Source organism: Rana temporaria, chromosome 3 (assembly GCF_905171775.1).
Source record: "Rana temporaria chromosome 3, aRanTem1.1, whole genome shotgun sequence".
NCBI classification, from domain to species: domain Eukaryota; kingdom Metazoa; phylum Chordata; class Amphibia; order Anura; family Ranidae; genus Rana; species Rana temporaria.
Genome location: NC_053491.1, coordinates 190,752,531 through 190,775,851, shown reverse-complemented (window position 1 = coordinate 190,775,851; position 23,321 = coordinate 190,752,531). Strand labels below are relative to the sequence as shown.

The window sequence follows — 23,321 nt, the reverse complement described above, 5'->3', positions numbered from 1 at the left end:
ATCCCCTGAGAGGCAAATCGGATTTACCCTGGATCAACTTTACCTACAAATCTTAGTACTCAGTTATATTCTGTACCTTTAGGAAAGAATCCAGGCCTTTCTTAAAGCAATCTACTGAGCTGGCCAGAACCACCTCTGGAGGGAGTCTGTTCCACATTTTCACAGCTCTTACTGTGAAAAAACCTTTCCGTATTTGGAGGTGAAATCTCTTTTCCTCTAGACGTAAAGAGTGCCCCCTTGTCCTCAGTGTTGACCGTAAAGTGAATAACTCAACACCAAGTTCACTGTATGGACCTCATATATTTGTACATGTTGATCATATCCCCCCTTATTCTCCTCTTCTCAAGAGTGAATAAATTTAGTTCCTCTAATCTTTCCTCATAGCTGAGCTCCTCCATGCCTCTTATCAGTTTGGTTGCCCTTCTCTGAAACTGACTGTTTACAAGCTGCAGGGCTTGTGAATGAACTACAAGAGCACTCATCAGCATCCTCGCAGCTCATTCAGGATTACAAACCATCAGCTGCAACGGCTGAAAGTGCTTGAATCATATTCCTAGATTGTTGTAATTGAATGATGCAGCCGTATGATGGTCTCCCCACCCTCTGTCACATGGATAGGGAGGGGGATCTTCGGTGCGGGGAGCAGGTTTGCAGCAAGTTACATGTGGGTGTAACATGCTTTGAAAGGTGAACTTCGCCTTAGACCAAATATTTTGTATGGATGTAGCAACACATAAAAAAAATAAAAAAGGCAAAAAAGGTTTTTCATCTCAAGGCGGTGTGCCTTGAGATGAAAAACCTTTTTTGCCTTTTTTATTTTTTTTATGTGTTGCTACATCCATACAAAATATTTGGTCTAAGGCGAAGTACAGCACCTCCATTTTATTTAGATCTATCTGGGTCTTGGAAAAGTCTGAAAGTCAGAATTTCAGGTGCCTAGCAATTCCAGGAGGCAATGGTGAGGCATGACAATATTGTCTGCACCTCCCATAAGCCAAGACAGAGGTCCTTTTTATTATTTTTTTGTAGCCAATATTGAGTGGCAGATGGCCTACCAGACCTTCCATTTTTATGGAAAGTCAGCTTTAATTTGTAGGTACTAGCACTACTACTTCCCCATTTCTTTCTTATTTGGTACCAAGATTAAAACACACGTAAAAACCCCAATACATGAAAGAAAAATAAAAGCGAGACAGATTTTATTTTTTAAAACTTTTATATGTAAAATATCTTTATAAACAGTTTTCATACTACACAAGGTAGTACCAGAATACAAAACATATGTCTTCCATTATATACTGTTAAACTTTATTATAAATTAAACTTAACAAAGAAAAATTGCACATATCATTTGACCACTCTTCGGCTCTGATGCTCTGGCTTTTTGCAATAGTATCTTATGTCTTCAAGTTTAACAGTCTCCATTTTAGAGTCCAAAGCTCAGTAATGTAAAGGGGACATAAAAATAGGAAATAAAAACGAAAAAAAAAAAATACGAAAAACAGAAATAGAAAAAAAGGGGGTTTCCCTCAAGTGCACTTAGCAGACTGATGGCCTTACTTCTGCTGAGGGCCTGCTGCTTTTTGCCTTAGCTATATAAATTAGTCAGTTCCCCAGAGATATCTTTAAAATGAGAAGAAATTAAAGATTAAGAAGACTGAAGAGAGACTGAGTGTTCCTAATTGGATTGTAAACAGCAGTCTCCATAGCTAAACACGAGGTCTCACAGGCATCAGTGAGAGAGTCAAGCAAGTTAGAAAACGGCACAACAAATGGGGATTGCAAAATAAATCAAGGGTAAGAGGAGAATAAACACAAAAACAGACAAAAACAATAAAACAGCAGTCGATTTAACTATACTTACGGACATGATGTTAAGGAGAGAACCTTGTTGGGCCTAGAAGTAGGCCTGAGTATGGAATTCAAATCTTCCGTTAAAGATGGGCAATACATTTTGACTTCCCAGTTACAGAAAGCATTGTTGGTTCAGAGGAGGTCTGACTTTCACATGCTAATCTGAAACAGACTTTACAGGACCGTTTTGGCAATTTAGTATAGGACTTTGGTGTGAATGCAACCAACCAGTGTTCAGTGATTCTTGCTTTCTGTTTTTAAATTTAAGAGCTCATCTAGGCTGACTCCCACCTCTTGGCACTTGGAAACTAGTTTTCTCAGGTTATCAGTTTTACCTCCTCCTGATGCTTCAAACAAGAGTTGCTGCAAAAGATGGGGAAGCACAACCGGTAAGGATGATGTACTGCGCACACAACTACAGACATGGTAAACAAAAGAATATATATATGCATAACCCCCACAAATAAAACAGATGAAAACATTACATCTTTCCAGAGTTCAGCACACAGAGGCAACTTCTGAAGTGCTCTTTCATACAAACGATGGACCTGCAGAACAAGGTGCATTTGAGAAAAGAAGGGAAGAGAAAAATACATATGGGTCACCAGGAGTAAAAATTAAAACATTCTAATTTTAAATAGTCATCCATGCTACATATTTATGCACTACGTGACCTATTCTCTTTGGAAGGAAATCACCAGATTATTAAAATGGGTAACTTATGCCCATACATGAGTTTTATGCTGTAAATATAATTCAGATTAGTATAACCACACCATGAGTAATATGTATTAACAACTTGTGGACCACACGCAATGTACTGTGGATGGGCGGCCCACATAGGCAAAGTGACGCACCCATACGTCGCTTCCTGGTTTAGGGCGTGTGCCCCCAATCCCCTTTACCACCCAAGTCCATGCCAATCATTTATGGCTAGGACCTGCTGAGAAGCGGTGTCCAATCAGAGCTCAGAGCCCTGTGTCACACAGAGCTCTGTACAGAGGGAATGATCCCGCCGTTTCTCATCTCTGCAAAGCAGGGATAACAAACAAAGATCTGTAATAAAAAGCAGCACACTTTACACATTGTTACGCACACATTTTACCACTTGATCGCCCTAGATGTTAATCCCTCCACTGCCAGTGTCATTAGTACGGAGACAGTGTAGATTAGCACGGATCACTGTATTAGCGTCACTGGTGATGTCATTGGCAGTTAGAAAGTCCCCCTGTATTAGTGTCAGATTGCCTGCAGCACTATCACAGTCCTGTGAATATTCCAGGGCTGAAGTGGTTAAATTTGATTTTATAATCTTTTTATTGCATGTTTTTTTAGCCGAAAGTAAAAAAAACTTGTTTGTTTCCCCCAAACTTTTTTCATTCACTTATATCACAAAAAAAAAACAAAAAAAAAAACACACTGGGGTGATCAACCACCAACTCATAAGGAAAAAAATATAAATCTAGTTTTGGAACAGCGTTGCATGACCGCGCAATTACCAGTTAAAGTAGTGCAGTGCTAACCAGGGGGAAAAAAAATAGGATTTTTTGTACTCACCATAAAACCATTTTCTCTAAATCCATGGACTGACACAGCTCCTTAAATCTTGACAAGTGTGTTACGTTCCCTGTTTACAGGAGGGGACTAGGCAGAAACATGTTGGATAATTAAATACATGTTACATTAACAGAGTTGAACAGCCCCGGGGATGAGGGGGCGGTCCCTCCAGACATAACCCTCCTCACTGCAGCATGCAGCCTCAGTTCATAACAAGCAGTACAAACCTAAAAAGGAGGGGTGGGTGCTGTGTCCGTCCATGGACTCTGAGAAAAGGATTTTACGGTGAGTACAAAAAAATCCTATTTTCTCTTATCGTCCATGGACGGACACAGCTCCTTAAATCTTGACAAGTGGGACATCCCAAGCAGTTTTTAAAAACGAGGGGTGGGAAATATATCAATAAAAAACAATTTTAACTTCACCCCAAAACAAGCAGATCTCCTCAAAGGAGGAGGTGCAACTTTAAACAGCCGCCGGCAAAAACTATCGGCCGAAAAAAGCATCAGAAGATGCACTCAAAGCAACCATTTAAATTCTGAAAAAAGCGCGAATGGACGAGCAAGTCGCCGCCTCGCACACCTGTGAGACCGACGCATGATGTCGGAAAAAAAACCCAGGAAGCACCAATTGCCCTGGTCGAAAGTGCCGTGACCGGAAAGGGGGGCCCGCCCCTTAAGAGCATAGGCCTGTATGACAGCCTGCCTGATCCACCGAGAAATGGTGGTCGACGAGACCGCCAGGCCCTTTTGTGGACCAAACGACACAAAAGTCAGAACTCCGAAACAGAGCCGTAACAGGCTGGTACACCCGCAAAGCGCGTACCACGCCTAAAGTATGAAAGGCAACCTCCGTAGGATGCGCAGGCTGAGGACAGAAGGATGGAAGAACAATGTCCTTATTGCAGCGAAAGGCCGAAACCACCTTCGGAAGAAGGGAAGGTCACGGGCGCACCACCACCTAAACCTTATGGGAGGTTTCACCGAATTGTGAACCTGCAAGCCGCCCCTCCCACCTAGAGACAGGGAGGGAAGGCTACATACATTGGCAAGATTTGGGTGTTGCCGTGATCGGCTTACACACCCAGGGACGGATTAGTCCCCCAGCTGGGCCTTTGACGGCCTGGGAGGGTTGCCTCTAAATAATACACACACATAGTGTGTATGTATATTATGTAGGTGTATGCACACATGCCTTTGGAGGAAACCGGAGTACCCGGAGGAACCCACGCAGACACAGGGAGCGACAATGCAAGCTCCAGGCAGATGGGCGTCAGTGTCCAGATTCGAACCAATGACTCGCTTGCTGCCAAGTAATGGAGTTAACCACTACACCTCTGTGTGCATAAAACCATTCTGAAACAGAAGCCCTAGATAACAAGGGCGCAGCATTCAATGAAGCATCACAGACCTATATGAGGCCCTGGACCAGCTGGTCCGCTAGCCTAATAACATCAGGAGAGAGTCGGTGCTCCTCCACTGTCTGGTGCAAAATGCTCACTCTGAGTTGTATACAGCACTAGGGGTCAGGACTACCCCCAGAGTAGTGGCCACAATAGGCCGCAAGTCAGACCCCAGCATGGTAAACATGGAACGGGTCAGTATTTCGGATCTTCCATCAGTCAGATCCATACAAGCGGGGGTTCCCGCAATAGGGAGAGTGGTCACCTATCCAAGATGGCCACCGAGCGTTCAGAATGCGGCCACAGGAAAATGGCTGACCGCAATGTATGCTGCGCCATAGCGCGGCTACGACAAAATGGCCACCAAGGGAAGTTTTCAATGAAATTGAAAAACCTCCCATAAAATATTACATGACACCCGGAGGGTCCACCGCTGGAGAAGAAGCCCACCTTTTGAAAAGGCTCTCCTCAAAGGGGCACTGAACTGCCCGGCGGTGAGGGACTACAAAAGCACTCGGCGGCTGTTCTCATTCCGCCTCTTAGAAATTATCGAAGAAGGGCACAGAAGCAAAAAAGCTACACAGAGCGGTCTGATTTGTGTGATCCAAAAAAGACCAAGCCCTCAGGGGAAACCCAGCTGCACTATCCAGCTTAAGAGAGTCCCTTGCAGCAGTGAGAAGCGCACCCATAAATACCTTATCCTGCTTGCTTCTTTTTTTTTTTTTTTTAACTACCCAGGTACCTGGTCCACGGCTCCAGAACAGAGCAGAGCATTCCCCAGGGGATAACGGGGCAGGGGGGGCACTCTTTTACCACCCCTTCGCAGTCCACCCCCACCCTGGCACAAACGTGTCCAGGACTAACAATAAAACCTCTAACAATAAACCCTCTGTGGGAATCCCAGGTGCCAACACCTGCTGCCACCACCAGCATGTTGGGGAAGGACCCAGATACTGACTCCAAATATTAATAATATTTACATAGTGTGTATGTATAATATGCACACCTGTCCTTACAAATAAACAAAAGCTCCTAGAGCCCTATTCAGGGCCTCTCACCCACTTACTGCGCTGATCAGGGGTACCCAGGGGACTCACCTCAGGAGGAGACTACCCAGCGCTGCTGTCTGCTCTCAGCACACAGTGTGTGAGAGGAAAAGAACCGTGAGGTAACTGTGCGGCATCTGCAGGGACCTGTGTATCAAATGGCAGTAAAATGCAGCATTTAAACAGGAAAAGCCTCCTAGGGCTTTTTAACAGTGAAAACCCCCTCACAGGAAAGCCCAATACAAAAAAGAAAAAACACAGGCCAGATAACACAGTCTCCTCAGGAAGGCCCCCTCAGCCCTGACAGCAGCAATGTTAGCAATGCAGCAAGGGAAAAGGAGCAGGGAAGGGAGGAGAAGAGGACCCCTGAACCCCAGGAATGCCCAGCCATACCAACCCACCGAAGCGGGAGGGACTGTACTTACCCGTCTGAGCAAAGGACTCGCTGACGCATTCCTGACAGAACTACAACCGCAATGGAGGTAGCTGTCGGCCCGGTCCACTGTGAGTGAGACAACACCACAGCCCAGTCATATGTGGACGTCGGAGCAAAGCTCACCGGCCACACCAGGAGTCATGGCGTGGCAGACCCAGCCTCTTTGCAAAGGTGTGCCCACGCTTGCTGGTCGGACTGAGTAGACTACAAGGATCTATATTATCCAGCCTGTCTCTCAGCCGACAGTTGAAAGAAGATTCTTCAAGAAAAAGTAAAATACAATTTCTCCTCAGGGCGCTGGGCCAAAAGGGAGCCATACGTCCTTCGCCTTGCTAGGCAGAACGAAACTGAGGCTGCAGTGAGGAGGGTTATGTCTGGAGGGACCGCCCCCTGGGCGGGGCTGTTCAACTCTGTTAATGTAACATGTATTTAATTATCCAACATGTTTCTGCCTAGTACTCTCCTGTAAACAGGGAACATAACCCACTTGTCAAGATTTAAGGAGCCGTGTCCGTCCATGGACGATAAGAGAAAATGGCCTTGACATGAAGGTGGTAAACCCTTCCCGAGCTCAAGTAGTTAAAAAAAAAAAAAAAAGGAGGTGAAAGATAAATATTGCTTGAAGCCGTTACCCTTCCACTGCTAGTGCAAGCGAAGTGTCGAAATTCAGGGACTTTATTCATGCGATCTCAAATAAGGATGCCCGAGGCAGGGACATTAATGCACAGCCATACAGCATCAGCATTCAGGCAGGACTGACCAGATTGCAAGATAAGTATTTTGCATACACTATTTTTTTGTTTAATACATTACTAGATGGCGAGACATTACTGACACCTGATATTCACCTGCTTGTTCCATGTCAGTGAGCGAGATAGATGTGTTATTTTTGCTGTCAGGTCAAAGGACCTCAGCAAGTACTGCATGTTCAGTTCACTGAATCCCAAAGAGAACAGCAATAGTAGCACAGAATACTCAGACTGTGGAATACAGTAGGGTAGGACCCATTACTTTTTTGAAGCATTCACTACTCTGCTGCAGTTCTATCCCAGTTCAACACAAACTGAGGCTGTATTCACACCTATGCAGTTTTAGTGCTTTTTGCAGTTTGCAGATTTGCACTACAGAACGTGTTACACAGAAAACCCATGGAAAATAGACTGCAGTGCAAATCTGCAAAATGCAAAAAACACCAAAACTGCATTAGGTGTGAATCAGCCTAAATGGGGGAAGGCCAAGTATTTAAGCTCATACAAGCAAAGTTCTGGAGGTTGCAACATTTGGCTAGCTTTAATTTCTGTTTTGGAATGAATATACTGTATAAGTACCACTTGTAGAATACAAAGTCCTAATGAAATCCCATTAATACCAGTACTGTTACTGCAGCTCTCTCTATAGCAATATAACATTTTAACTTACCTCCTTCTGTCCTTTTAGTAACGTTTCTGCTGCAATGGCTCTAAGGGTAGCAAATAAAAGAAAGATTAATTACATTATATTATACTTTAAAAAATTACTACCAGAGGATGAAGATATGCAACTCAAAAAGGAAACAACGAGTACAAATCAACCAGCTTGAATGGTTATACATTAGTAGACCACTTCAAAATCAGAAAATATAAAACTATTAAGGTGACACACAAGGGCCAATGCTTTTTTTTTTTTGTATCACATAATTCTTTAGACTGCCCAAAACTGTTATCCCCATCACAAATCATATAAAATGTATTACCTGCACACTACATAAAATGCAAAAATATTTGTACATTACATTTTCCAGATGGACAGGCACATTGGGAAGTTATACGTAAACATCTTCGACTGCATTTTCACAGTTTGCATATTGTTGTCTTCCAATTCTTGCTTAAGTACCCTAGAGGTGGACAATTATAAAACACACACACTGACTGTACATGTGATAGTAAGACAATGTCAAGCTGCTAATATAACTATAAAAAGGATAAGTGCTCAATCTTTCTTCCCTGCTCCAGAAATTCTATAATACTTAGTACTGTAAAATATGCTGCTTTTTTGATGCGTTTTTAAAGCGCTTCAATTGAGCTTTTTTGAAGCTTTAAAGGGGTTGTAAAGCTAAATAGCTTCCTTTACCTTAGTGCAGTCCTCCACCTCATATTTCAGGGGAGGGGTCGAACACGACACTCCACACCAGGGAGAAAGCCTTGCATTACTGTGTGGAGTTACAGACAGAAGAACAGGAAGTGAGGATTTCTCAGAAGAAATAAGGACATTTAAAAGCAAAATCGAAGGATGAAGTGAAGGAGGACTGCACCAAGGCAAAAGGAAGCCATTTAGGAAAAATGTTTTTTACCTTTACAACCCCTTTAATGAAGCTTCACAAGTGCTCTGAGAGTTCGAATTTTCTTTTTGTTTTAAAGGGATCCAGATGAACCCCAGCGCAGTAGGACCCCAAGTCAGCAGATCCCCAGCTCATTAGCTCCCCTGTTCAGCAGATGCCCAGCTCATTGGTACCCTTGTTCAGCACGGGAGGGAGGGGTTCGTGGAAACATGCCTATGAATTGGAATGGGGTGTCTAAAAAGCTCCTTTGTATTATGGTCAGGTGTCCATAAACCTTTAACTACATAGTATATGCTAGAAATGTATGTTACCTTGCTTCATAACTCGTAACCTCTTATCCAATGAAAAGGGAAACAATACAAAAGCTTCACTGCCAATTTTCCTTACAACAAATGGTGGCAGCTGTACCTGAAAGCCAATCCGAAAATCAGCTGGGGTGCCAACATCGCGGGCTCCCTAGACAGGTAAGTGTCTATATATTAAAGGTCAGCTGCTGCAGTATTTGTAGCTTCTGACAGGCTGAACACTGCTTTAATTCGGCGATTCATTATTATTGCCATTAGTATTTGCTTCTTCTAGTCTTCATAAAAAGTCCATATGTTGCTTATAAGGCTCCATGCACACTAGTACGACTTTGGAATGCAACTCTGACACAACTTTGGATGGGTGCAACTTGAACAAGACTTTGGCTTTGACCAGTGACAATAGACTGTTGCACACAAGTTACATTCAGGTACTACTTTCATGCAACTTTTGAGGGTTAACATTGAAGTCTATTGATCTCAAGTTGCATGAAAGTCAGACCAAAGAAGTGCATGACCTACTTTGAAGAGGGAGAGGAGAACGGTGACCCGTTTGACCGGTCCCCTTCCCCACTTTCGGGAGACTGGCCGTGGCACGATGTCCCAAAAGTTAGGGCCCCGCCCCCCTCCTCCGCCGCCGGCCCGCTTAGAAAGCGCAGCGCGCTTGCATAGAAGGGAACCAGCAGTGAAGCAGTAGGGATTCGCTGTCTGGTTCCCTTACCAGAAATGGCGGCGGCAGCACCCAGGAGTCATTCTGAAAATCGGCTGGGAGGGCGGACATTGTAGGCTCACTGGACAGACAAGTGTCACAATATTAAAAAGTCAGTAGCTACAGTATTTGTAGCTCACTTAAATTTATTTTCACCTAGGCTGGACCTCCTTTAACAACTCAATCCCTAAGCTAACCATACACTGCAAATTTAAAATGGAAGCAAACCATCCTATAGTTTTCAGCCAAGAAAGCTGCCATCTTTTCCTCCATTTAATTTTCAACTGCCATAGCGCTGCAGATGTAAAATCAGTTATATCAGCCATTAGATGGATTGACAGTTTGGTTGAGCGCCCAATGTGATTGTTGCATTCCCAGGCCTGTGCCAGAAATGTAATTTTTTTTATACAGTTAAATCTATGGGTTTACTTCTGCTTTAAGGCGTTTCCTAAGGAATCAGAATAAACTTAATGGATGGCCCTGTCAGAAAGTAGCTGGGTCGAAAAATTGGCAGATAATGCAGTCGCTGCTGAGGTACCCCGACAGCTGCCGCTGGTGGCCATTAGGCTGGCCGTAGGGGGATTTCCCCCCCATTGGTCAGCATGCCATTGAAAAAACTTCAGCAGATTTCCTCATCCACACAAGTGAGGTGGACAGATGAATCTTCCCTGTATCATTTTATTCTGACAATGGTGATTCAACACAGCACAGATGTACAGTAGGAATCTGTTAGTCCCACTCCCAATTGACATTTATTTTCATTATTCCATTATCTAACCATTGATATTTGAAAGCCAACTCCACCTTTAGCAACATGCTACACCCATATTTGGGGTTTAACATGTTGCCAAGCAACCCTCCCACCCCCAAAGGGGCAGACAGACATGTAGTGCTCAATGGAACACAAGTGCAGTAAACACCACACTCACAGACCATTGGTACTTCCTCCAGCTCTCCAGTTGATTGCCTGTACAGAGGTATGGACAGAGAGCTTGAGGAAGAATTTCCTATTGCAAATTGATATTTTTGCAAGAAAACAACCAAAATAAACTCTTGCTCATATATACAATATTACACTATTATAAACCATTTCAGAACAGGCAGAAAGGCAAAAAATGGTCCATAAGGGGGGGTGCACAGAAGAACTAGAGTGGTTAACCCCTTGACGCCGACCACACCTATACATATATATGCGACCACTCAGCGGGTGGGCCTCAACACTGAACAGTTGCATATACATGTCCCTGTTCAAACAACTACCATGCTGGGAGGGCGCTTCCGATGCATACTTGCGATTGGGAGCTTTCAGATTATGCGACAGCCAAAGTAGTCACATGACCCGAATGCCTTCCACTGCTTCCCAGTTTTTGCAACTCTTAAAAGGGACGGGAAGCAGTCAGCGTGATGACGTAAAAGACAAAAACGTCTCCATGTCTATAAAATATATATAAAAAAAAAGTGGAATCTTGGAAATCTTTTTTAGAATGCCCTTTTATAACAAGAAACATTAACTGCTTGCAATTTGCAAAAGAAATGACAGTTTAAGTTTCAAAATTTGATACCGTATTTATCGGCGTATGCCGCGCACTTTTTTGCCCTTAAAATCAGGGCAAAATCGTGGGTGCGCGATATACGCCGATACCGACGCCGTGTTTGAACCACTGCGCCGACATATACCGAGCGCAGTACACTCGGGCAGGCTCGGCTCCTCTCCCGGTCACGTCCTGTGCGTCCTTTACGCGAGAGGAGCCGAGCCTGCCCGAGTGTACTGCGCTCGGTATATGTCGGCGGAGTGCTTCAAACAGCGCGGGAAGCGGCTGAAGATCACAGCGGGGAGGACACCACGATGACCGCCGGACCGGACAAGGCCGCCGGGCAAGACACCGACGAGGGGCATCCAAACTAAGTATTTTTTTTCCAGGAATTTTTCTTCTAGGTTGGGGTTGCGCTCTATACGCCGGGGCGCGTTATAGGAAGATAAATAGGGCAAGTATACCATTTAAGAGTTCATTTGTTTGGATTAGGTTAGTAATACAGCAGCAGTGTTATTTTTAAACACTTTAAAAACAATTAGCTCACCTGAGTGCAAGACCAAGATTTGCAGGCATCATGGAGAAAAAGCGCTCCAAAATCTTAGAATGCTGTGACTTGGGAACACAGCTCACATAAAAGCAAATAACCTGAAAGCAAAACACATAACCCAATAAAAATGCAATTGCGTCTATAATATTACAGTGCAAGTCTACAACACACAGCAATCACCACACACATGAAAACCTGAGGGTGGGCACATGCTGAAGATTACAGCCTCTTATTAATGGTCTTTAGTGAGAACAATTCTATGCTGCTCCAACAACCAATCCAATGCATTTGAAAAAATATGAATTGGATTGGCAGCTGTGGACCAACACTGAACAATTCCTATTCCTGAATTATACATGAGGGAATATGACTCGTTTTCCACCAGCCCAGTCATGCTGCACTGATGTCATTGAGGTGGAGTAGAATACATCAGGTAACACTTTGCTCAGAAATGGAAGCACAATTTAGTAACTGCACTACCGATTGTGCATAAACATTTTATAAGTTACTTGACAAAGCCCCTTTCACAAGGGCGGACCGATTGAATGTGCCTGTCAATTTTTTAGGCAGACATGATCGGATCATCCATTGTCCTCTATGGAGCTGCAGGAGTAAACTGACATGTGTCAATTTACAGCTGCCGACATTGGATTTTATGTGCTAAACACAGAATAGGGAATCCATTCCCCATCTGTCTGGCAGATAAGATGACCTGTCCATTTACATCGACCACCCATAGAGGAAAGTAGGCATTGTTCGTGCCCACTCTATATAAGCGGAGCAGATATCGAATTGTCATGTGCCTGCAGCAGGGATAAGCAGAGAGATCACCCGCTGAGCAGGCGGATCCGCTGGCAGAGCGTGCCAGGCGTGTGAAAGAGCCCTTAGAATTTGTTTGGAATTGTACAGCTTTTCTAAACCTGGATGTTCAGCTCAATGTTTTAAGCAGATTAGTGCAGAGTGGCATAAAACTTTATATATGCAAAACCCAAATAAAAGTCTTCAAATTAAAATATGGGGATATTAAAAGTAGAAAAACAAAAAAAAACACACTTACTGAATTGTGAAACTCATAGTTGGTCCAATAATCAGCTGTGCTAAAAGGAGTTGGGTACCGTGTAGGAACCGTCAGTAGGCATCTGTTAACTAAATCTGTAAAATGCTTACAATCTTGGACTTTATTTCTGAATCCCACAAGTTTACTGTTCGTAAAGACAAGATAACTGAAACGAAAAAGAGCCAATAAATATGACAGTTGTATGTGTGAAATGTTTCATGTGAAATGATGGAACACTTTTACTCACTCCATCCAAAGCTTCTGCAGCATATTCTGTTGAGTAACAGCCCCCAGTGCAGATTCATATGCATCAACTGACTCAGCTGTGCTTGCGTATAGAGATTGCCATAGGCTGCAAATACAAAAATTAAGTGCATGTCACAGTGACTTTGGCTGGTGATACAGGCTATGTAGCACATTACTTAAACAATTATACTCTAGAAAACAATGTGAAAATTAAAAGTAGTCATCCAAATTCACTTGGAAACGGCTATGCCCAGAACTGGGTTTGGGAACTGCGGGATCTGTTGGAATCCACTTCAACCTGAAGTCTTCCTAAATTGTTGACGCCCTGTGTGGACAGCGACTCCTGGTGAGGGATCCTGGTGTGGGGGGTGGTTATTTGCCATTTTCTCTTGCTCTACTGTATTTTTTCCTTTTTAATTTAAGGGAGGAGGGAGGAGAGCTATGTGATCGTTACATCACCAAATCTCCAGAGACTAAATATCAGAGGTATGCTCTGATCTATACTGTATAATACATATATAAGGCTCTTAGGCGCAGGAGTGCTTCGGCACGCTCACATACCAGTAGGGTGCGCTGTTTTCAGAAGGAATTCAAGATAGAGAGAAAAAAAAAAAAAATGTATACTACTTGAGCACAATTAACCTAACTAACAGTGCCTTATAACATATGAAAACCTCATGTTTTGAATTCAGGACCACTTTAAAAAAAGCTTTACCAGATAAGCATGCAGCTGATCGCTTAAAAATAGTTCACTTAGTGAACCTGTTTTCTCCAGTAGCAATCATTCAAGACCAGCAGAAAAAAAAAAAACTCACCAGAAAACAAGCCAGAGATAAGACGTTTGCAAATCTGAAGCATTAAAACATCCTTCGACTTTGCATACAGGTGCTTTGAAATCCAGTGGCACAGAGACATTCAGTAGATGCCTGTGAAGGAAAAGTAGCAGTAACACAATTAGCCAAGCATGCATTTTTTTTTATAAAAATATTTCCTTTTTGCAATATAGAATGCTTTGGACACCCATATCTCAGGATTACATGGTCATATTAAGTAGGCTCTCCACTTCCAGTGAAAATACATAGCCATGGCTCCCTCGAGAAGCTCTGTGGAGAAAATTAAATAAAAAATTGCTGTTAGCACTACCCCGCGGTAGTCACTGGAGTTAAAACGGTCAGGGACGTGAAAGTGAGGACACTCAATATCGTGGGTAAAAATAAAAAGCCTCCATTTTAATAAGTAGCTCAAGTGTATAAGATTCATTTAAAAGAAAATTTCTCTTTTTGAAAAAAAAAAAATACACATGATTAAATGCATCTATAAAAAAATATGTCTTCGGAGCCTGCAGAGCATTGCGTTTGTAACCAGCACGTCACGGGTGTCATTTCAGGCTTCTGCAGAGACTGTCTTCTCATACCACCCATACAGAAGACAGTTGCTGTCCAGGAAGAAACAATGAAGTACAAAAGCACTCACCAGTGTCCCTTACAGTTCACTGAGAACTACAAGCAGTCCATCATGACAGAAGATGAGACATGCAGCTCATTCATTCACAGAACTCAGAATGAGTTACACGGCTGTGTATTTTGCATCGTCACAGCAAACATTAAAGTGGTTATAAACCCTCATACAGTGCAACCAATGCTTTACCTTTGACATTTTGTAAGAGCCAGTTCACACTGGGGCAACACGACTTTCAGCACGACTTTGGGAGGCAACTTGAACACGACTTGAGTATGAATCACAACGCGACTTACAGCTCAACTTGAGGTCGCCTCCAGGAGGGGGAACTCTATGCCAAATTTTAAATAAAAAAACGGCATGGGTTACCCTCTGGGGGCATACCAGGCCCTTAGGTTTGGTGTGTATTTCAAGGGGAACCCCCTACACCGAAAAAAACAGGCGTGGGGGGTTCCCCCCAAATCCATACCAGACCCTTATCCGAGCACGCAGACCGGCCGGTCAGGAAAAGGGGGTGGGGCAGGCGAGCACCCCCCCTCCTGAACCGTACCAGGCGGCATGCCCTCAACATGGGGGGGTGCTTTGGGGCAGAGGGGCGCCCTGTGGCCCCCCCCCCCACCCTAAAGCACCTTGTCCCCATGTTGATGGGAACAAGGGCCTCTTCCCGACAACCCTGGCCGTTGGTTGTCGGGGTCTGCGGGGGGGTTATCGGAATCTGGGAGCCCCCTTTAATAAGGGGGCCCCCCACCCTATGTGAATGAGTATGGGGTACTTCGGGGGTCTTCTGCCGGGCACCACCGATGTCTTCTTTTAGCTCTTTTACCTTCGGGGGGGGGTCTTCTTCCGACTTGGACTTCTCCGCTCTCTCCCGCTCTCTGGTTCTCTCTCTTCTGCCGGTCACCACCGCTGTCTTCTTTCAGCTCTTTCACCAGCGGGGGCCCGGTCTTCTGCGTCTCCTTCTCTTCAAAGTTGACTCGACGCTCCCTCTCGTTGTAATGCCGGGTGTGCGGCAATTTATATAGGCCTCTTATGACGTCACAGTCCCAGTATGCTCCAAGTGGTACCACCAACACCGCGGCCACATGCGTGTGAACCCAGCCTCAAACCATGTCAGAATGGTACGTTACTAAACTCACCACAAAGCCAGGGCACCCTTCCACCACGTAATGCCAAGTACTCCTGTTACTCAGTCTTAAAGAAAAGATCACTGCATACAAAACGTTCATAAAACCTGGCTTTGGAGAACCACAACTACTGTATTTATCAGTGTATAACACGCATCCTAATTTTAAGAGGGAAGTTTCTGGGGGGGGGGGGGGGGACAACTCATTGGACAGCCCCCCTGCACTCCCAGTCTCCTGGGAAAGCATTGCCAGCATACTCTAAAGTTAAGAAATGAAAAAAAAAAAAAAAAAAAAAAACACTGCCAGACCCTTTTCATACCCCGCTCCTCCTGTGTAACTCATTGTAAATCAAAGCCTCTAAATAACTCATTAGAGCCGCTCTTTCAAGTTACCCGGTCACATGACTGCTCTCCTCTGACGTTTCATGGATGGTCAGGACCGCTCTCCTTCAATCTAAAGCAACACTCAGAGGAGGAGCGGGAAGATGAAAGCGGCCATAAAGAACGGAGCTAATGGAGGTAGAGGCTTCATTTTACAATGACACCGACACAGGAGGAGCGATGTATGAGAAGGGGCTGGCAGTGATGTTTTTCTAACTTTAGACTATGCTGGCAGAGCTGTGCCAGGAGAGGCCGGCCTGACCCCCCCAATGTATGGCACCGGGGGGGGGGGACTGCTTGATCCCTGCCCCCCCAGTTAGTAAAAATTTAAAATGATCGGCGTATAACTTGCAGGCACTGTTTGCCCTCTATTTTCAGGGGGAAGAGTGTATACATTGATAAATACGGTAAATAGTTAGAATATATAAATTACAATTATATAAAAAATATAACTTACCTCAGAAGATCTGCTGGACTGTACTGATCATCGACTGTTTCAAAGAATGACTTGAGGAACTCTTCTATTAACACTGGTATATTATCAACCCATCCCTGCAAGATGAAACATTTCCTTGGGACCATAAAACAGAAAAACAAACAACCGCGCTTTTCTCTGGCCTTGATTAATCTGACACTAAAAATTAGTGAGCCTCATGAGGAGGGAAAGAGAATTCAAATTTTCATAGCTGGAGAAAACCAAGTAAACCTAAATGTATGTAAATGTACTTTGCACCAACACATGGTGAGGTAAAAATACACAGGTGGACCATGACAAATAAAATGACCGTGTCAAAGTCAATCCTTTTAAGGCTATACTGTATTTGGAGCAAACTGCTTACACAGGGAAATAGTCACACAACATAGAAAAGATCAATAGTAACTTAACACCAACACCTTTCTTATAGAAAATATTGGTTATTCAACCGACAAAAAGCAACTGGAATATGCAAAAAACCTACACACCCAAGTAGTACAAATTTACCTGTTCTACTAAAAATCTGCAGACATTATATAATATTTGTGTATTTTCAGGACTATTTCTGAATGCAGTCATCCAGACTTCCATGCCATCATTTGGCTGTTCAATTTTAAGATATACAGAACATAAAGCCTCTAGGATGTCACAATTATCACTCCAATCATCGAGCAGCCGTTTACACATGTCCACTGCTGCAGAAGGCCTAGGGGAAAAAAAAAGCCCACAATGTTAACAAGTGTGTAATAACAACTTTTTACACAATAGTGTTTACAGTTCTTACCTATTTAGAATATGATTGACGAGGATCATATTTTTATAAAGTGGAAGGCAAACGTCTATTCTTTCCTTGGCATTTAATTTTTCATCAGAACATGAAAAAACAGCAGCTAAAGGGAAGAAAACAAAATCCGTGAATATGTGGTGTAAATATTCCAATTTTCATGCTAGTCTTGGCATGATGGATTTGGATTTTGGTTTGAGTTTTAGCCAAGCACACAGAAAAAAAAATGTACTTATCGTAAAAATCCTTTTCTTGGAGTCTATTGAGGGAAACAGAAGTCTTGTAATGTTGGAATATACGGTTGACTATAGGAGGATTCGATACAGACACACAAAAAAATGTCTAGGTCACCTTAGAACTCCTTTTTCCAGTATGTCTTTGTGGTAAAGCAGCACCAAGAGCATATTCAAACGCAGAGAGGTGGGACCTGTGCTCCTCAATGAACGCCAACAAAAGGATTTTACAGTATGTGTAAAAAAAAAAAAAAAAAAATTATATTCTCATCAATTGAAAAATACATGAAGTCCTGTACAGTTGGGACATCCAAAATCAGTTCAAATAAGGGAAGAACTAGAATTGGCGACTGTCTGCAGTTGAGTCGCCTGAAAGACTACCTCTCAAAGGTAGCATTAGATTAAGCTAAAACACTCACTTGTAAAACCTGTAGAACATGTGAACAGCAGACCATGTGGCAGCCTTGTAAATCTGAGAACATGTAGCCAAGTCCAAGAGGCACTAATAGATCTAATGAATTGTACCCCATCCTTCATATCATAACTACCAAGGTAGGTGTCGGAAACCAGAACCCGCGGTCTGCCAGGGAACCACGCCGCCGCCAGGAGCAAACCCTTTGTACTTTTCTCTGTACTTTGGCCCATTATTCCATCTAACCTCCTCTCTCTCTCTCTCGTCTGGACCCCAAGGAGGGTTTGTTCCTGGTGGCTTGGTTCACTGGCCAACAGCGGGTTCCGGTTTCAGACACCTACCTTGGTATGTATTCTAGAACCATCACCAATGAAGACTATATGCACATGTGAGGATCATGCACACGTATGTGCGACACATGTACGTGGGTGTGTATGTTCCTCCCCTTACTGGTTGCTTTGTAACAATCTTCATTGATATACATGCGTTTCTTTTATAGAATCTATGTTCGCAAAAAATTGTCTCTCCCTGAAGAAGACCGCTACTATTATTACGAAGGTCGAAACGCGTTGGGAATTTTGCGCCCATAGTAAATGTATACAGTACTGTATAATTTTACATTGGTTGCCTTTATACACATGTACCAGTTTTATTGATGTTTTTTGGAGCTCATGTCCTGAGTCTTTTTAGATGGTGCTCTTTACCCTACATGATTATTTACATTTCTTTCAATAAAATGTATACTTTTTTTTATAAATTCCATCCTCATTACAATTTTTTTACTGCTGAAACTCAAAGCCCCTGAAGAAAATACATCCATCCTCCCAATACATTAGAATATGGGGGGAAAACCACACGTGAGGTATGCTGGCAGAAGGTGGGAATTTTTTTTTCTTTCGAGTGCCCAGTCAACCTGCAGGCAGCAGCATAAACTGAATGTGTCCCTTTAATGGGCGAGTTGGGAACACTGCTTTATATTGAGGTAATATGTACCCTACTAACATTAAACAAGTAATATACACATCTTTTTGCAATACTTCAGGGATATTGTTCCAGGGGGTATTATTTTCACTGTATTCTTGATTTAATTCACTTAAACAATCTGGTAGACATCAATTTACAAGTACAACACCCCCCCCCCCCAAAAAGCAAATGTAGCACATGCAAAATGTAGTGAACGACAAAGGCATCGCTCAGTTTTCCAAATACATGTTTTCTGCACAACACAACTTAGAGAAGAAAAAAAAAAAAAAGTATTTTAGGTGCAGTTACTGAGAATCATATACACATTTACCACTTGTCTACCAGCCGCCGTCAATTGACAGCGGCATAATGGCTCAGTTGTTCTGACAGGACGTCATGACGTCCTCATCTTTTAAAGCCGATAGGGGGCGCACGCACCTGCCGCTTTACTGGGAACACGATGCGCGTGCCCGGCGGCCGCGATTGCCCAGTAACTGAGCAGGGACGTGGAGCTCTGTGTGTAAACACAGAGCTCCACGTCCTGTCAGGGAGAGATCGATGCTGTGTCCCTTGTACATAGGGACACAGATTGGTCACCTCCCCCAGTCAGTCCCCTCCCCCTACAGTTAGAGCACTCACTAGGCTACACATTTAATCTCTTCATCACCCCCTAGTGTTAACCCCTTCCCTTATACAGTAATTAGTGCATATTTATAGCACTGTTCACTGTATAAATGTGAATGGTCCCAAAAATGTGTCAAAAGTGTCCGATGCAGGGATGGACTGGCCATTGGGACTACAGGGAGTTTTCCGGTGGGCCGATGGCTCAGTGGGACGGCTTCAGTGACAGCGGACCACCGCCCCCTCCGCTCCTCCGTCTCTTCCTTCCCACAGCACTCACCTCCTCTCTCTTCCCACAGCACTCACCTGGGGAAAACAAAAAAGCAGGGGGAGGACCAGAGGAGACAGAGGAGCATGGGGGAGGGAACAGAGAGCTGTGAGTTTCTAACTTCTGCCTAATCTTGTTCCATAGGGGGGGGGGGGCACCAAACTGATTCTTTGCCCCGGGTTAAATAATGTCTAGCTTCCCCACTGGTACTGACTATAAGAGTACCAGTACCAGCCCTTGTTCTCTAATAAAGAAGAACGGACAGTGGCTAGTGAAGGTGGAGAGGGGGCTTGGGTGGCCTTTGCAGGAGTTGTCCGGCCGCCATGGGAGAGACCTGTCTAAATGGACCAGTCTGGATGAAGTCCAGGGCCAAATTTTTGTCCCAGTCCAGCCCTGGTCCGATGTGTCCGCCATATTGTCTCAGTCCCAATAAAAAAAAAAAAAAACGCAGATCGCCGGCCATTAATAGTATATACGCTTATTGCGATTTTTTTTTATTTTTTTTAAATGGGATGTTTATTAAAGCAAAAAGCATAGTGTTTTTTTTTTTTTTTTTTTCAAAATTGACGCTTTTTATATGTTTATAGCACAAAAAATAAAAACCACACAGGCGACCAAATACCACCAAAAGAAAGCACTTTATGGGGGAAAAAAAAAAAAAAATTTTGTTTGGGAGCCACGTCGCACGACCGTGCAATTGTCAGTTAAAGCGACACAGTGCCGGAAGCTGAAATTTCGCCAGGGCAGGAAGGGGGTATATGTGCACAGTAAGCAAGTAATACAAGACAGACCCATACGAGCAACCAGGAGCCATTTTTGGTAGATTTGCATTTATACAAAATGTTTTGCACACAAGCACACAGATTCTTTACCCCAACTTTGCTTTGGGATCTTTATTTTCCTTTCTCTCCCTCTAATTGTCAGTAGCACATACTTTGTATTCAACAACTGAAATAATGTGTATGGGAGATGAAGTATGACTTTATACACCAGATTTTGGATGTAGGCAGTGGCCATGTTTACGAAAGCTAGAAAACTGGCGTGTGCCACTGACCAAGAACTAAAAATTTCAAAAGGGAGTTATATTTAGGCAAAAACTACTCTGATTAACATCTTCAATAATTTTGCTACTGAAAACATATACCACTACAGAAGTATTAACTTTTAGTTTATCTTGTCGGAGAACTTATACATATATACACACAATGCTAGCATACATATTGATCCTAGATATTCATCTTTAATTCTGTCCAATTACCCTTATTACTGTTTTACTATGCTTCTTTGCACTTGTTTACAGTTTGTTCCCAATGGGGTAAACAGGGACCTAGCCATTTATCCGATCTTAACACTTGCCTTGCCAGGAATACTACTTTGTTGATTCAATAATATCTGTGTTTTTTCTGCCGTTATAACGGATTGTCATACAACTAAAATGGATGTTTTCTACCATATTGTTTAATTAAAATGAATACAAAAAAATTTACATGACACTATTTTTTTTAAAGTGGTATGGCCAAAGCTTCTTCTTTGGACATACTTTGCATGTGGGTCACAAGAGTGTAAAAGTGCGTGCACTACTGTGACGTGACAGAGCAGCTATAGTATCTGGATGTATCCCAAAACATTGAGATCCACTCAGATGCACGACTGTGCCGCCGATAGCCTAAATCAGCTGCTCCCGCCCTTTTTACAGCCCAACGCTCTAGTAAGTGATGGAGGGGCAAAGCACAGAGCTCCGTCACTGCTCTGTGCTTGGTGTGGACTTGAAAACTGGACAATCAGCAGTCACATGATCTCAGAGTTCTCAGGCTTAGAGCCAACAGGGGACTGATGCTGCAGCCATACAGCCAAGTTTTTTTTTTTTTTAAATGTTTAACTTCCCCTTTCCTGCACTTGTTTAACCTCTACCCAATGCATTTGTTGTACAGTACAAGAAATGTTACAGCTAAAAAGACAGAAAAAAAAACAAGCATGCAAAAATACAACTCTGACACACCTTCAAATAGAGCAAGCAGCATGGTAGGATCAGTCTTTATACTTTGGGAATTCAGCCAGTGCATTATAAATGGCTCCTTGTTAACTATCCTGGAAGGGTTTGCAATTGTTGGGTCATAGAAATTAGCAGGTAGAGTATTGTACTCCATGAGGTGAATGTAAGAAAGCCATGCTAAGCAGCGGTCCTGGGGAGTAAGGTGATCTGCTATACTCTTCTCACAAGGAGACTTTAAAGCATTCTGTGAAGCATATTGAAAAAAAATATATATAATTAAATCAAGTTATATTTGAAAAACTTTGGGAACAAGACATAAGAAGAAAAAAAAAAAAAGTAAATCGATTTCATGATCGCTATACATACTATGAGTGGAACTCCCGTTCAATAAAAAGCTCCCGGTCAATAAAAAGGAGTTTAGACCTTCCTGTAAATTTCATCTTGAAGTACAACACAGGACACTGGCAAATAATTCATAGACTTCTAATCAGCTTGTAAGATGATTGGACCCAGACTAAGCTTTTGAAGACAAATCTCTGAGCATCAACCTGCTGCCCGGGGCGGCATGAGGCACTTTTCATTTGGACCTCGGTGCCCCTGAAGACCATTTGTTTTTCCCTTTTACCCAGTTGTAGTAGCGATTCTAGCAGTAAAAGGCTCCTGAAGCACGTCCTCATCCTCCTGCACCCGGTCTGTAATCTGACCATTTCCTGTATTATGTCTGCAGTCTCAGAACATCCCTTGCATCAAGTCCACAGGCTGAACGTCTTTTAACATGCCTATAGTCTGACTATAAAAACTGGTGCGTGGTTGCCTTTTCTGACACTGAGCATTCACTGAATTTTATGTGCATTTTAAGTTGACCACCACTGCCAAAATCCTTCCCCACTTTATTTTGTTGCAAGCAATGCAGAGTAACCAAGGAATGCTTAGGTTAGGGAGAGTGGCCTGTGCTCCAAGATATGAATAGATGGAAAACACCTAGACAAAAAAAAAAAAAAAAGAAGAATCTGTGCCACTAGGCACCAACAAGAGTCAAAAAGACCCAACTACAGAGTGACGCTGCAAGAAATTGTGGCCCAAGAGATGCATCTGCAGAAGATTGGACAACCACCTGGTAGAATTTTGAAAAAGAACAGAGGACTATGTAGAAGCATTACACCGCTGGGCTGTAAAGGCCTGGTGCCAAAATGCCCACTGATCTGGTGGAATGGGCACTTAAAAATCGCAGGAAAAGATTTGTTCTCTAAAGTATGAGCTCTAGTGACGAGATTTCTTGCCCGACTCACAATGGTGGATTTGAAAGCATGGTATCCCTTGAGAGGTTTTGAGGAAAGGAAAAAAAGGATTTTTGTACTCACCGTAAAATCCATTTCTCTGAGTTCATAGACGGACACAGCATCCTTTGACCTTCGGGTTATGTTCTTCCTACCAGGAGATTTTAGGCAGAATTTCCACAGCACTCAAGGTGTTAAAACTTTCCCTCATGCCGCTCCTCCCAGGGGGCGTGGCTCCCCCAGGCATAACCCACACCCTGCTCCAGCAGCTTCAGTTCGTAACAAGCAGTACAAACCAAGGAGGGGTGGGTGCTGTGTCCGTCTA

At 43.3% G+C, this 23,321-nt stretch overlaps 1 protein-coding gene across 1 annotated transcript in view; it reads right to left on the bottom strand.

Moving 5' to 3' along the window:
• Positions 1-1,197: 1,197 nt before the first annotated feature.
• The window catches only part of ZFC3H1 (zinc finger C3H1-type containing), a 75,045-nt gene continuing 52,921 nt past the window's right edge, over positions 1,198-23,321 (bottom strand). The window contains 12 exon segments of the mRNA XM_040343991.1: positions 1,198-2,217; positions 2,340-2,402; positions 7,715-7,754; positions 8,067-8,168; positions 11,703-11,803; positions 12,763-12,928; positions 13,010-13,114; positions 13,824-13,934; positions 16,428-16,522; positions 16,953-17,151; positions 17,230-17,335; positions 21,726-21,963. Of these exon segments, the coding sequence (XP_040199925.1) occupies positions 2,089-2,217; positions 2,340-2,402; positions 7,715-7,754; positions 8,067-8,168; positions 11,703-11,803; positions 12,763-12,928; positions 13,010-13,114; positions 13,824-13,934; positions 16,428-16,522; positions 16,953-17,151; positions 17,230-17,335; positions 21,726-21,963 (1,455 nt within the window). The 3' untranslated portion in view covers positions 1,198-2,088.